The following is a 13837-nucleotide window of genomic DNA, read 5'->3' as shown; positions in this document are numbered from 1 at the left end:
AATTAAAAAATATTTTTATAATTTACTAGATATCTAATTTAGATCTCATGCTAAACTTTTTTTTAATTTTCAGTTTTAATATTAAAACCACTTTGAAAAATTATGTGAATTAAATTGCCATAGAAAAATATTGAACATAATAATAGTCTAGGTTACTTTAATAGAATAACTCCAACATATACTTTAAAAGAACTACAGAATTTTCCTTCTCTGTGGCTGTTAAAAATATATTTGGTAAATGGAAACATTTGCTTTGTAAAATCTATACCATAATGAGAAATGTGTTCTTTGGAACACAGTTTTTCTCACTTTAATTTCATCTGGGAATGATGTGGACCAAGAAAGGGAAGAGTAATGAAGAGAACATACTCTCTGAAGAAAAATATTCATGAGACTCTACTGAGCCTGATGCCTTTGTAAGAAGAGAGACAACAGAGATGTGAGAAGTAAGGCTCAAAAGGGGAAAGGGTGGGGCAAAAGTAGGTTTACAGTTACAAATAATATAATAATTAATAAAAAATGAATGATGCAAGGATAAACTCTGTTTTGTGCACTCACAGCTATAAACTTACTTTTGCCCTACCCTGTATAGAATTCAATGCAAGTGAATTCTACCCTTTACTGAAATTAACAGAAAAGGAAAAAGAATTACATATTTCTTGAGCCTGTATAGTGTGGTGTATGATTTTATATCTTTTATCTTTTTTAGTACAAAGAATTAACTGGTTACAGTCACAGAACTAGTAAGTGGCAAAACAAGTCTGGGGCCTAGGTTTACATGGCAAGAGAATCAGCAAGCACAGTACCTCACCACTCTGTCTCCACAGATATTTAGGTCACTGGTTCTCCCATTGTGGTTGTCCTGCCCTCTGGTCCCAAGAGACTCTTCCAGGGGTTTAGTCAAGTCATAACTGTTTTTATAAGGATACTAAAATGCTATTTGATTTTTTCACTTTTATTCTCTCATGGGAGTGTAGAAGTTGTGGGCTAGATGAAGAATGCTGCGCCTGGCTGCTAGCAATGCATATACATCTTAGAAATTAGATAAATGCCAGCTGAAATGAACAAACTATAATGATGCACGTCTTAGAAACTAAATATGTGTCAGCTGAAATGAACAAACTGTTGAATAAATAAATGTGCTAAAATATGTGCAATGATAGACTCACATTAGAAAGTGATACAGTTTTTAGAAAGACAGTTGCATAGTACTTGCATCTAATGTTTTATATGTATAATTAAAACCAGGTAAATGAAATACATTTTGCTTGTATACAATCCCTGAATCTAAAATATCTCTGTTACCTATTTTTATACATCCATGTAAAACCAAATGATATTATTTTTCTCAGTATAATGGCTTGTTCATAAGGTAGAATCAAACAGTGAGTATAGATATGCAAGTTTGTTTTTAGATTGGTAGCTTATAGTTTTCTAGGATTAAAGCAATATCATGTTTGTCTTAGATAAAAAAAAAACTGCAAACAAATAGAGCACAATTACTTCAAATCTGCTGTTCTTTATTTTATATCCATTCAGGACATGAATGAAGTTTCGAGCTTCGTTCAAGGTTCACAGAAAGGTTGCAAGGAGAACAAACTAAATTACCCACCTTTTACTCCTGGTAAATTTCATTTGGTTATCTACTTACCTCTAATTGCTGACAGCTAAATTCTAGCATATATTTCTAAATCACACAGTGTGGTGCATTTTGCAACCCCAAAATCAATATTTCTGCTTGTTTTACTTTTGAACAAAATATTTATGATGAAGAAAAGGAGATTATAAATTTTGATATAACATATTGGCATATTTTAATTGTTGGTAATAGAATAATTAATGAAAAGAAACAAAATTTGTTTGAAATAATAATTTAAGTGACCAATTTTTTTCATGAGCACTTTACTGTAAGTCTGTGTAGTTGTTAGAATGTACTTGGTAAGAATAGTTCATTACACATATTCTAAAAACATCTTTTGTATCATTAAATGTGAGTAAAATAGAAAAAAACACAAAGAAAATGATATGCTTTTAGGAGAATACATAGCTACAACCATCTGAAGAAAAATGACAATAATTATTGCAACTTCATATATGCCTGAAAATTAAAACACAATAAGAAAACTGAAAAGCAAAGATTTGGATGATTTGTAATTGCACAACAGGTCTACATGTATAGAGTTAGGTCATATTTTTTATATTTTTAAGCATGTTTTATTGGTTATGCTATTACAGTTGTTCTTATTCATCCCCTTTTACCCCGCTTCAGCCCACTATGCCCCTTCCCTCCAGCAATGCCCCCATTACTTCATGTCCGTGGGTTACATATAAGTTCTTTGGCTACTCCATTTCCTACACTATTCTTGATATCCCCCTGTCTAGTTTGTACCTACCAATTATTCCTCTTAATCACTGCATCTTTCCCTCCATTCTCCTCCTTCCCCATCCCAGCTAATATCCCTCCAAATGATCTCCATTTCTATGATTCTGTTCCTGTTCTGCTTATTTGCTTAGGGTTTTGTTTTTGTTTGGTTTTTAGATTCAGTTGTTGATAGTTGTGAGTTTGTAGTCATTTTAATGTTCATAGTTTTGATCTTCTTTTTCTTAAATAAGTCCATTTAACATTTCACATAATAAGGCATTGGTGAGGATGAACTCCTTTGGCTTTGCCTTGTCTGGGAAGCACTTTATCTGCCCTTCCATTCTGAATGATAGCTGTGCTGGATAGAATAAATCTAGGTTGTAGGTCCTTGTTTTCATCACTTTGAATGCTTCTTGACAGTCCCTGCTTGCCAGCAAAGTTTCTTTTGAGAAATCACCTAATTCTTATGGGAATCTTTTGTAGATAATTTTATGCTTTTCTCTTGCTGTTTGTAAGATTCTCTCTTTATCTTTAACCTTTAGCATTTTAATTATGATGTGTCTCGATGTGGTTCTCTTTGGGTCCACAATGTTTGGTATTCTTTTCTCTTCCAGAACTTGTATGTCTATTTCTTTCATCAAATTAGGGAAGTTTACTTTCATTATTTTTTCATATAAGTTTTCAATTTCTTGTTCTTCCTCTGCTCCTATGGCATCCCTATGGTTCAGATGTTGGTACTTTTGGAGATGTCCCAAAGTCTTCTTATACTTTCCTTTTTTGTTTGTTTGTTTGTTTTTATGGTTTTTTTTTAATTCTTATTTCTTCTTTTTGTTCTGGTTGAATGTTTATTTCTTCCTTATGTTCCAAATCATTGATTTAAAGCCTGGCTTCCTTCCCTATTTTTTCCTTTGGACTTAGTGAGCAGAGTATTTATTAATGAAAATGCAAATCTAATAATTAATAAACAGGAGTGGGGTGTGGAGACTGAGTTGGAACTTAGCTTAAATAATCATCTTTTATTGTTTTTTTTTAACTGAGTATGATATTATATAACATGTCATTTAAGGATTATACATTTTCAAATAGCAAAAATCTCTTATTGTAAACTTTAATGTTTTAATGTATTGATTTGAGAGAGAGAGAGAGAGATACACTTATTTGTTGTTCCACTTATTTATACATTATTGGTTGCTTCTTGTATGTGCCCTGACAGAAGACAGATTCTGTAGTCTTGGTGGATCAGGACAAAGCTCTAACCTACTAAGCTACCTGTTCAGGGCTGTAGAGTTTAAAATAGCAAATAATTTCTTTAAACAACATTTGTTATATATTTTCTCCAAGATATTCTTGACAAAGTCATGTATTCCAAAACAATTTGCATGGATGCTGTGCAGCACTGGGGAAAGCAGTATGATGTTCACAGCCTCTATGGATACAGCATGGCTATAGCCACAGAGAAGTGAGTGCAATTTTATTCGGAACATTCTTTTATATTTGTTGTCTAGAATATCTTAGATAATTTACTAATAGAGTTGGAAAATGGCAAGCATATGAAAGGTAACATTTTCATGATAAGAATTTAATAAATTAAAAGCATCAGTTCTTTTAGTATTACTTATGCATTTGGAACTTAGTTATCAAGAAGAAGATAGTCTATGTATTTAACTGTTCTTTTTTAAATTATAGATTTAAATTCCTCTTCAAAATTTTGATTGGGTTTTCCATCTCTGAATATAATCATGTTCTAAGCATAAACTTTACAATTGGCCTAGAAGAATGGTGCTTCTAGGACAAATCTTCTTTAATTATTATTCAGAAACAGGGGATTCAACTAAAATGTAATTTTTGATATAGTATCTCCCAATGTAATTTTCTAATGCAATGTGTTACCTGTATATAAAGAAGAACACAATGCATTTGGCTTGCTTGTTTGTTTTGTTGATTAAGTTCCACATACAGGTAAGATCATATGGTATTTGTCTTTCATAAGTAAGCAAAATAGAACCAGAGACATTGAAATTAAGAACAAACTGACAGTAACCAGAGGGGAGGTGGAAGGGGATAATGGGGAAAAAAGGGGAAAGAATTGTCAAGGGACATGTATGTATAAAAGACACATGGACAAAGCCAAAAGGGGGTAGAATTGAGGGGGGAAAGTGGGGATGGCTGGGGTGGGGGGCACCCGTGGGGGGGAAATGGAGACAACTGTACTTGAACAACAATAAAAAAAGAACAAAATACAAAACAAAGAAGGTGACAATCTTGCGTTTATTGCCTACTGTTTTCCAAGCTTTATATAAAGATCTACAAAGTAATGGTCTATAACACCAGACCCTAGTTTCAATATTGTTTTTATGTTTATACAATTAAGCAACTACAACTTAGTTTTAATTCAGACCCATATTTTTCTGCACCCATGTTTGTTTCCTTCAGTTTTTAAACTCAGTGAAACATTACATTTTACATTATACAAATTAGTAAATTGTAGGAAAAAACACCTTAAATCAGTATTATAAGGTACTAATACAAAAAAAACAGTTGAAAATACTATTATAATTAAGTTAGTCTGGATAATTGTATATACTGAATTAAACTTTTATATCTTTTCATGATTATTTCTCATTTATGGAAAAAAGGTAAATAATTCTCAGGTACTGATAGGAGTGAGATGAATAACCTTAGTAGTTGTGAGGGGTGAACTTCTAGAAACAAAATAAAATATTTCTTAAATATTTACATTTTATCCCAACATTACTTATGGATACTTGGGAATGAAGATGTTAATATATAATTAGAATCATTGTGCCACCAAAAATGTGTACTGCGTTTACATTCAGATTCCTACATTTCATATTAAAAATTTTCAATGAATGAAATCATGCATTTTAAAAATGAATATGGAATAGATAAAAAGACCACACATTTATTTAATTTTGTAAAGGAAGTCATTTATATTCTGAATGATTTTTAAAAGATTTCCTTTGTCAGTATTTGATCTGAATGTATTTAAATAAGTAAGTATTGAAAGCTAAATATAAAATTGGCATAAAACACTGATAACATAGCTGCAAATACTATGGCTTGGCTCCAGGAACTGTAATATAAGTATTTGAAATTAAGATTTTTGGAATTTCTAAATATCAATATTATTTTAAAATAAATCTTACATATTAATTTGATCTTACCTTTAGAGCTGTAGAAAAAGTTTTTCCTAACAAGAGAAGCTTCATTCTCACCCGGTCAACTTTTGCTGGGTCTGGAAGGCACGCTGCACATTGGTTGGGAGACAACACTGCTTCGTGGGAGCAAATGGAATGGTCCATCGCAGGCATGCTGGAGTTCGGTTTGTTTGGGATACCTCTGGTAAGCAGTTTCACACAGTGTTTTTCCTGAAAGCTGTTAATTACACTTAATGTGATATCTTAATGATTAGTAATAAAAATGATGAAAGGTATGTTACATAAAATTCACCATTTATTCTTAGGGAGTTTATGAGAAAAATAAGAATAAGGGTAATATCTATCACATCAAGATAATTGAATAAACAAAATTTAATCAAATCAAAGTAATTTGTGAAGCAAATATCAATATAAATAAAACATAGAAAAAGCTTATAAATAAAAAGCACCACATAAAATAGTAGGAGGAAAACCCAAATATATTAGTAATAAAAGGAAATGTCAAAGGCTAAACATATTAAAATACTTTGATTATTAGTCTGTGTTAAAAATAAAGCCTTTCTTTCTCTACTTGAAAAAGATAAGGACAGAGACCATTTAAAAATTTTAAAAGCAGAGAAAATTCATACTTAGTAATTCTAAACATAAGACAATGTGTATCAAGTAAAAAAGTATGCAATGTTCATATTAACACTATGGAATGAAAAGTAATATAAAACAATGATGCTTGACTGTAGATTTTTAAGTAAATTAATATGGAAAAAGACATAGGACTATGCATTAATAAAACTTTCTTAAATGATAGCACTATCAATGTAGATCAGAGAGTAAAGTACCAATTATTCCTCTGGGCAGTTAATTATCCATTGGCAAAATAAAAATAAAATGGGTTTGTGTTTCAGACCATACACAAAAATCAATCCCAGAGTGATTTAAGACCTGCGTGTAAAACTTCAACTATCTTAGAAGAAAATATAGGTGGGTAACTGTGATGTGAGGGTAGGAGGATAATTTCTTAAACAGAGCACACAGCGTGCAAAAAATAAACATAAATTGTCTACATTGAAATGAAAATTTTTGTTCATCAAAGGACTATTTTAAAAGTTAAAAAGTTTCCAACCTACTGGGAAATTATATTTTCAACATACATAACAATAAAATTATTAATATTTAATTTAAAGTACCTATTATGAGTTTCCAGAAGGTACAAATAATGTTTTAAAATTAGCACAATGTATTTATAGGCAATCTTATAAAAAGAGAAATCCACACTAACTTAATCAGAGAAGTGCAGATATAAACTGAAGTGAAATATGCATTTCATATATATGACAGCAAAGATTAAAAGTCATGAATTAGCAAGAAAATGAAGCCGTGGGAAATGTCATGCACTGACACCATTCATATAAATGGTTACAATTGTTTTGATTAAATAACATACATTTCCAATGAACCAGGAAATATCATACATATGCATATAAAATGATAAAAAAGTTTCTTAAGTATTCACAAAGAAATGTGTATATAAATTTCATAGAATCAGTGTTTATAGTCATGGGATATTATACAATAGAGAAGTAGTAGAGTCACTTAACAAAATTTAATCTCACAGAAACAAAGCTTTGGGAAAAAAAATGAAAAGCAGTGGGATGCCTAGAATGTACCATTTTCATAAAACTAATTCCTGTGAAAACAAGACTAATATATTGTTTATAGATACATAAATACTGCTTAGAAAAAAAGGAAATGTTTGCAAACAGTAAATGCTAAATTAAGGATAATAGTTTTTCTCAAAGTCCTTGAAAAAAGAGACATGCAATTTTACTTGAGTACATTATCAGGCAACATTTTTTGCTACTTTACTCCTACAGTATTATATTAGCAATAAAAAAACTACTGGAGATGTTTTGGAGTTAAGAACAATACATTTTAATAATGTAATTATACATTGAATTAACAATGATTACATCAAAGGACAAAATACAGAAGCTTAATACAATAAAATAAATAAAATTGAAATTGAAAAATTAAAACTGAATAACTGAATAAGAGAATGAAGAAAAGAGAGTAAAATATGGAATTAAAGACATTTATGTAACAAATATACAAAATAAATAACCTACATTGAAGAAGAGTATATGAAGACAGTAAAACAAAATGATTATGAGTACTGAAAATTAATCTGTTGAGGCAAATAATGTGATGCTTGGGACAATGTGAGAATCTTTACATTATAGATAATAGATCTATTTGTTCTTTAGATTGGAGCAGATATCTGTGGATTTGTGGCTGATACCACAGAAGAGCTCTGCAGAAGATGGATGCAACTCGGGGCATTCTATCCATTTTCCAGAAACCACAATGCTGATGGATATGTGGTAAATGCCTCTTGTTTTCCTTGTTTTGAAATGAAACATAATCCTATTTTGAACAAAGTACTTAAATATATATCTATAGAAGATACGGTCTGAAACTTTGTAGCGTAATTTGCGAATGAGTTAAAGTTCCTTCTCTCAAGCCCTATAAATGTTTTGTATGTACAAAAATGTTCAAATAAGGTAATCATGAAAGATAATGTAATTGGTACATAAATATTTTATTTAAAACTAAAGCATGTATAACTGTGTTAAATTACAATAGTTTAAATTAAAGCCAAAGATTTTTTAGCCTGATTCTTGGATTCTATCAAGCATCAGGTAATTTTTTCATAAAATATATAATATACTGCTAAAGATTTTCAGTTTTTGTTTAATTTAAGAAATACAAAAAGCCAAAGTCCCTTGCAAAGCAGTTTGAGTCCAGAGTCTTTCTATAATAAACACAACTGGAATGACAGGTTGGGAAAAAATACAATAACGCTTTTAAACACAGGCATCTGAACTGGTGGGAGCGTTAGTACAAGGGGACATACTGAGCTATTCTACCAGACCTGAGAATTCCTGCTCTGGGCTCCCATGGACATGTTTTTCAGAGGAAATGGGGGAATTAGGGTAAACCATCAATTCAATTTTGTATATAGTGGTTAAGAAATTGTTCACTATTCACATACTGGCTACATATAGGGCTTTAATTCTGTTTGAGAAGAAGGACAACCTTTCAGATTTTAGCCTGGAAAGAGGCATAATAGAACAGAAGTAAAAGGTATTAATTGGAGATAAGTAAATTCTTAAATCTATCTAAATTGTGCTTTCAAGAAATTTGTGTTCATGGGAGATCCTGATGTTAATTATATTACACTCTGTGTTTACTTATATCCTCCAAAAAGCAGATGCCAAAGCTGAATTAAACATATTAAACATTTATTGGTGAAGGACTTCTGTAGGATAAAGGAAAGGGAGCAGAAAAAGTGAAGAGAGGCTTCCGATCTCAGTTAGGTCTGAACCCGGTGAGATGAAGGCAAGGAAGAAGGTTTGATAGAGTCACACTTGGAATCACAGTTGCTAATTCCAAGAAAGTTGCAGTCATCCTAGTGTTTGAGTCTTCAAGGCAAAGTTAAGCATTGGAAAAGTATTCTCACCAGTCTAATTGATTAGCTGGAAGCAGCCAAAGGGAAATATGGCTTTAGGGTTAAAAAACATGTTAGTGAATCCAGGGAGGCAGTAGCCAATACTCTTATTTAATTCTGATACCCATAGCAGGAGATATAAGCAAGTTTGCTCACACAACTGGATCTTGGCTGAGAGTCAGCTGATCTAGCTCAGGCTTGGCAGAAAGGCTGTCCTTTAAGTTGCAAGTCTGCAAGCTGGCCAAGCAACTCTGTTTCTTGAATCTGTGGGCAACAGACCACCTGGGCTTATTCTTCTACTGGCAATGGTAAGGCACAAGGCAACAAGTCCTGAGGCAAGTGCATTTTAAGCCCTAATTTGAATGTGTCACATGGGCCAGAGTGTGTTACATAGCTGAGCATAAAGTGAAAAAATGGATAAGTGTCTATACTTCACTATTAGCTATAGGGGTTGCAAAGCTACATAGCAAGGTGTGGTGGTTACAGGGAAGGAGGAAAATTTAAGCCATTAATTCAATCTACCACAAAAAAATCAATGAAAAATTCCTTGTTAATGCAGCAGAAAGAAAAAAAGGAACTCTTACCCTTTGCAACAGCATGGATGGATCTGGAGAGCATTATGTTAAGTGAAATAAGCAGGTAGTGAAAGACAAATACCATATGATCTTGCCTATAAATGGAACCTAATCAGCAAAACAAACAAGTGAGAAAATAGAACCAGAGACATGGAAATAAAGAATAAACTGACAGTGACCAGAAGGGAAGAGGGAGGAAGACAATGGGAAGAAGCAGGGGAAAGATCAAGCGCCAAGGAACATGTGTAAAGGATCCATGAACAAAGCCAAGGGGTGGAGAGAGGATTGAATGTGGTAGGTGGAAGGTGGATAGAGCGGGGGCGAGTAACAGGGAAAATGGCAAAAACGGTAACTGAAAAATACAAAATTTAAAAAATTCCCTGTTAAAATATTTTTATTCTCTCTGTATTTAAATGAGAAAACTATTTTCAAAATAAATGTTAATTTAATAATATCCTCATAACAAAACATATTGTGAATGTCAGTCTTTACTTACCATGAACACATCAGTGAAACATCTCATGGAGAAGTTTACATGATGATTGTTCCATAAAAGATTTGGCCCCTTTTCAGTGAACCAGGGCAAAAATATTCATCTACCCTTACTGTTATTTGCTGATTTTTTTTTTTTGATGGTGGTATTCTATTCTTATGACATTATTGCAACCAAATTGGCTTTACAGTCTTGGCTTTAGTAGGTATAGGAGACAATGGGTTACCATCTTTATTGCTATGATGTGTTAAGCATTATATGCTAGTAGAATCTAATGTAACTATTTCAGGTGGAAAGTATTCTTTCAGTTTCCATTTTGAATGTGTTTGGACTAAACAAAAAATAAACTACCGATGTCTGCAAAAAATAAATTAAAATATCCAAATAAAACATAAAAATTAGAAAGTTCATATACTTTGATGATGAAATAGAAATAATTTCAGCTTTTATAAACCAGCTGAAATGTATACAATTTGCATCTCAAAAAATAGATTAAATGTTTCTATTTTAGTTTTCATTCATATTTTAGCTTTCTCATTTCAGTTTCTTTTTTTTTTATCCCATAGGAACAAGATCCAGCATTTTTTGGACAAAATTCTCTTTTGGTTAATTCATCAAGGCACTATTTGGAAATTCGCTACACTTTATTACCTTTCCTCTATACTCTGTTTTACAGAGCCCATAAGTTTGGAGAAACAGTAGCGAGGCCAGTTCTTCATGAGTGAGTACTATGGTCAAGAACTTTAATATCTTTCCAATTATAATTGCATATATATTAAATATATTAACAGATTAATGGAGATAAATCAAGATTATTTTTACATTCACATCAATGATTTGATGAACTGTAGAATGACTCTAGTAAATATAATTAATTTGGTGATTGGACAAGATTCATTGGACAAGAGTCATGAATAGAATTTAGAAAGTGAAAGGTATAGAGAGTGTATTAGGGAAATTATATCAGTAAACAAGAGTAAATATACAATTATTGAAAACATATAATGTATACAAGTACATTGTGAAACTCATCTAAATATAGATCAAATATAATATAGTGAAAAAATAATGAATTGTGCTTGTCTTTGTATGTCTTGACCAAAACAGGACCTTTCCTCAAGAAATTACAAAAAACCTTTTCAAATCCAAGTTAAAATGGGAATTAACAATGAAAAAAAAGTAAAGGGAAGGAAGTAGGATATGAAACATTTTTGGTACTTTGTAAATCTATCTTACAGAAGAAAATGAATTAAACAGAATAGCTGTTTATTACAGATAAAAAGTAACTTTATCACGTATGATAAATAGATTGTTTTGGAATCCCAGATGAACTGTTTTCTAGCACCATCTTTCTTCCCTCTCTCCTGTCCTTCCTTCCTTCTTTCCTTCATTCTTTCTTTTTTCCTTCCTTCCCAGCATCAGATGAACCATAAGATGTAAGAAATATAGATTCAGATTATCATATAAAAGTAAAATTAAAGCTAATAATTAATTCCAAGAAAAAAATTGAAAAGATAAACCAAAGAAGGAATGTGGATAAACTTTTTGTCATCATATTGTAAACATTGTCATTGTTCTTAGGTTTTATGATGATACAAATAGCTGGATTGAGGATACTCAGTTCTTATGGGGCCCCTCATTACTCATTACCCCTGTCTTAAAACAGGTAGGTTTTGAAATTTAATAAATTTACTGTTCAAGGGATGGTTGTATAACAAAATCTACCAAATCTACACTAAATCACAAAACATCTTCATAATAGATGTTACTCAAAAGCTTGTTTTAACCTGATAAATGTGGATTCTTGATTGTGGAAGAAATTTTTGAAAAATTACAAAAATATTAAGTAGGTTTATGCCTTCCTAATATGTAATATATAATTAGAAAAAATAAAATTTCCTAAAATATTCTTCAGAAAAAGAAACAGTGATTTATGGAATGGAAATCTAATCTTATAGTAATAATAATGAAATCATTTAAGTAGACATAGACATTGAAATTTTTCTAAGTTATAAATAAAGGGGAACATGAGAATCAGCTGATTATATGAAAATGTTGAAACAATAGTAAAATGATCTATGTAATTTTTACCTGTTATTTGAATGTTTTAATACCCATGGAAATATACAGGAGTATCCCCATTCACAATTACCTTGTAGAATATAACAATGCAAATGCATGCATGTATTATTTTAGTTGCCACTTTGATTAATTTCATCTTTGCTTTTGGTATATTTTACATTATAATATTGTTTAAAACCAGTAAAACAGCTTTTTGATTATTATTTATAGAACACATTGGAGTTTTAACAATGTAACAGAAGCTTTTGACCCTTGTTATGAATACCTAAATTAATATTTGATGTAATTCTTTTCTGTGAAGTATTGAACATATATATATATATTATATGATATGTATATAATTATCTTGCTTTATTAAAGGGAGCAGATACAGTGAGTGCGTACATCCCTAATGCTACTTGGTATGATTATGAAACTGTAAGTAACCTTAATATAATAGTAGACTCACAAGTATTATTGTGAAACATCTTCACATGGAAACTTAACTCCAAACAAATACCATCACTATTTTCAGTATTTCTGTCATTATTATGAAAAAATGAATAATTACACATTTGAATAATGTGTAAAAATGTGTGCATTTTATTGCCAATCAGCAAGTATATCATCTTGCTTATGATTAATATGAAGTTATACTTTTACATAAAGTGTTATTTATTTTCAAATTGTGAAAATAAAAGGTCTGGAATAATTTTAGAAAGGTGTGGTGATGTTTAGTATTTTTCTTACTTTATATATTTAACTTATTGTCAGAAGAATGAGTATTGAGCTACTATTAAACATTTGTTTTCTTACAGTACATTTAAATGTCTGGGAAAGATTTTTATTTTAACTTCAAAAAGGTAGCATAGAGACAAAAGACATTTTAAGATGTTTTTATTTTAAACAGACATTATTTTTCATATCACTTCTATTTGCTAGGCAGACCTTTTATTTTTACAGAAACCCAAATTTAAAAAAAAATTATTTTTAAGAGCCCTGGCTGGCATAGCTCAGTGGATTGAGCACGGGCTGCAAACCAAAGTGTTGCAGGTTCGATTCCCAGTCAGGGTACATGCCTGGGTTGCAGGCCATAACCCCCAGCAACCGCACATTGATGTTTCTCTCTCTTTCTCTTTCTCCCTCCCTTCCCTCTCTAAAAATAAATAAATAAAATCTTTTAAAAATTATTTTTAGAAACATGGTTAACTATAAAACAAAACAAAGAAGAAAAATATGACTAATTAAGAATATTGTTAATTATAGAAGAAAATAGATTTTTCTGTTAATTTTTGAGAAAATAAACTAATATTTCCCCTATTTGTTCAGCAAACTGAAAAAAAAATGAGTTTTCTTAAATTAGATAACAATATTTACTTGGATGATGTCAATTACTCATAAAAGTTATATAAGTTCATGAATTTTGATGGTTGGAAATGGGGTTTAAAGTCTTTACTATTAATAAAAAATCTTAACTTCCAAATATTAGGGTGCAAAAAGACCATGGAGGAAACAACGTGTTAATATGTATCTTCCTGGAGACAAAATAGGATTACATCTTAGAGGAGGTTATATTATCCCCACTCAACAACCTGCTGTAACTACAACTGCAAGGTAAAACAAAGACTAATAAACTAAAATCTGAAATATAATTTTTAATAT

The 13837-nt window shown here is 31.0% G+C and overlaps 1 protein-coding gene across 1 annotated transcript in view; it reads left to right on the top strand.

Annotated features, from left to right (window-relative positions):
* SI (sucrase-isomaltase) overlaps window positions 1-13837 on the top strand; it is a 92323-nt gene that overhangs the window by 24062 nt on the left and 54424 nt on the right. Inside the window, exons 14-21 of the mRNA XM_045851294.1 lie at window positions 1540-1624; window positions 3704-3821; window positions 5554-5725; window positions 7803-7919; window positions 10681-10835; window positions 11696-11780; window positions 12557-12613; window positions 13665-13789. Coding sequence (XP_045707250.1) covers window positions 1540-1624; window positions 3704-3821; window positions 5554-5725; window positions 7803-7919; window positions 10681-10835; window positions 11696-11780; window positions 12557-12613; window positions 13665-13789 — 914 coding nt within the window. The remainder of the gene's footprint in view (window positions 1-1539; window positions 1625-3703; window positions 3822-5553; window positions 5726-7802; window positions 7920-10680; window positions 10836-11695; window positions 11781-12556; window positions 12614-13664; window positions 13790-13837) is intronic.

This window comes from Phyllostomus hastatus, unplaced genomic scaffold (genome assembly GCF_019186645.2).
Source record: "Phyllostomus hastatus isolate PE091 unplaced genomic scaffold, TTU_PhHast_1.1 phas_contig_86, whole genome shotgun sequence".
Lineage (NCBI taxonomy): Eukaryota > Metazoa > Chordata > Mammalia > Chiroptera > Phyllostomidae > Phyllostomus > Phyllostomus hastatus.
The sequence above is the reverse complement of the archived record's forward strand: the minus strand, read 5'-3'. Positions and strand labels throughout refer to the sequence as shown.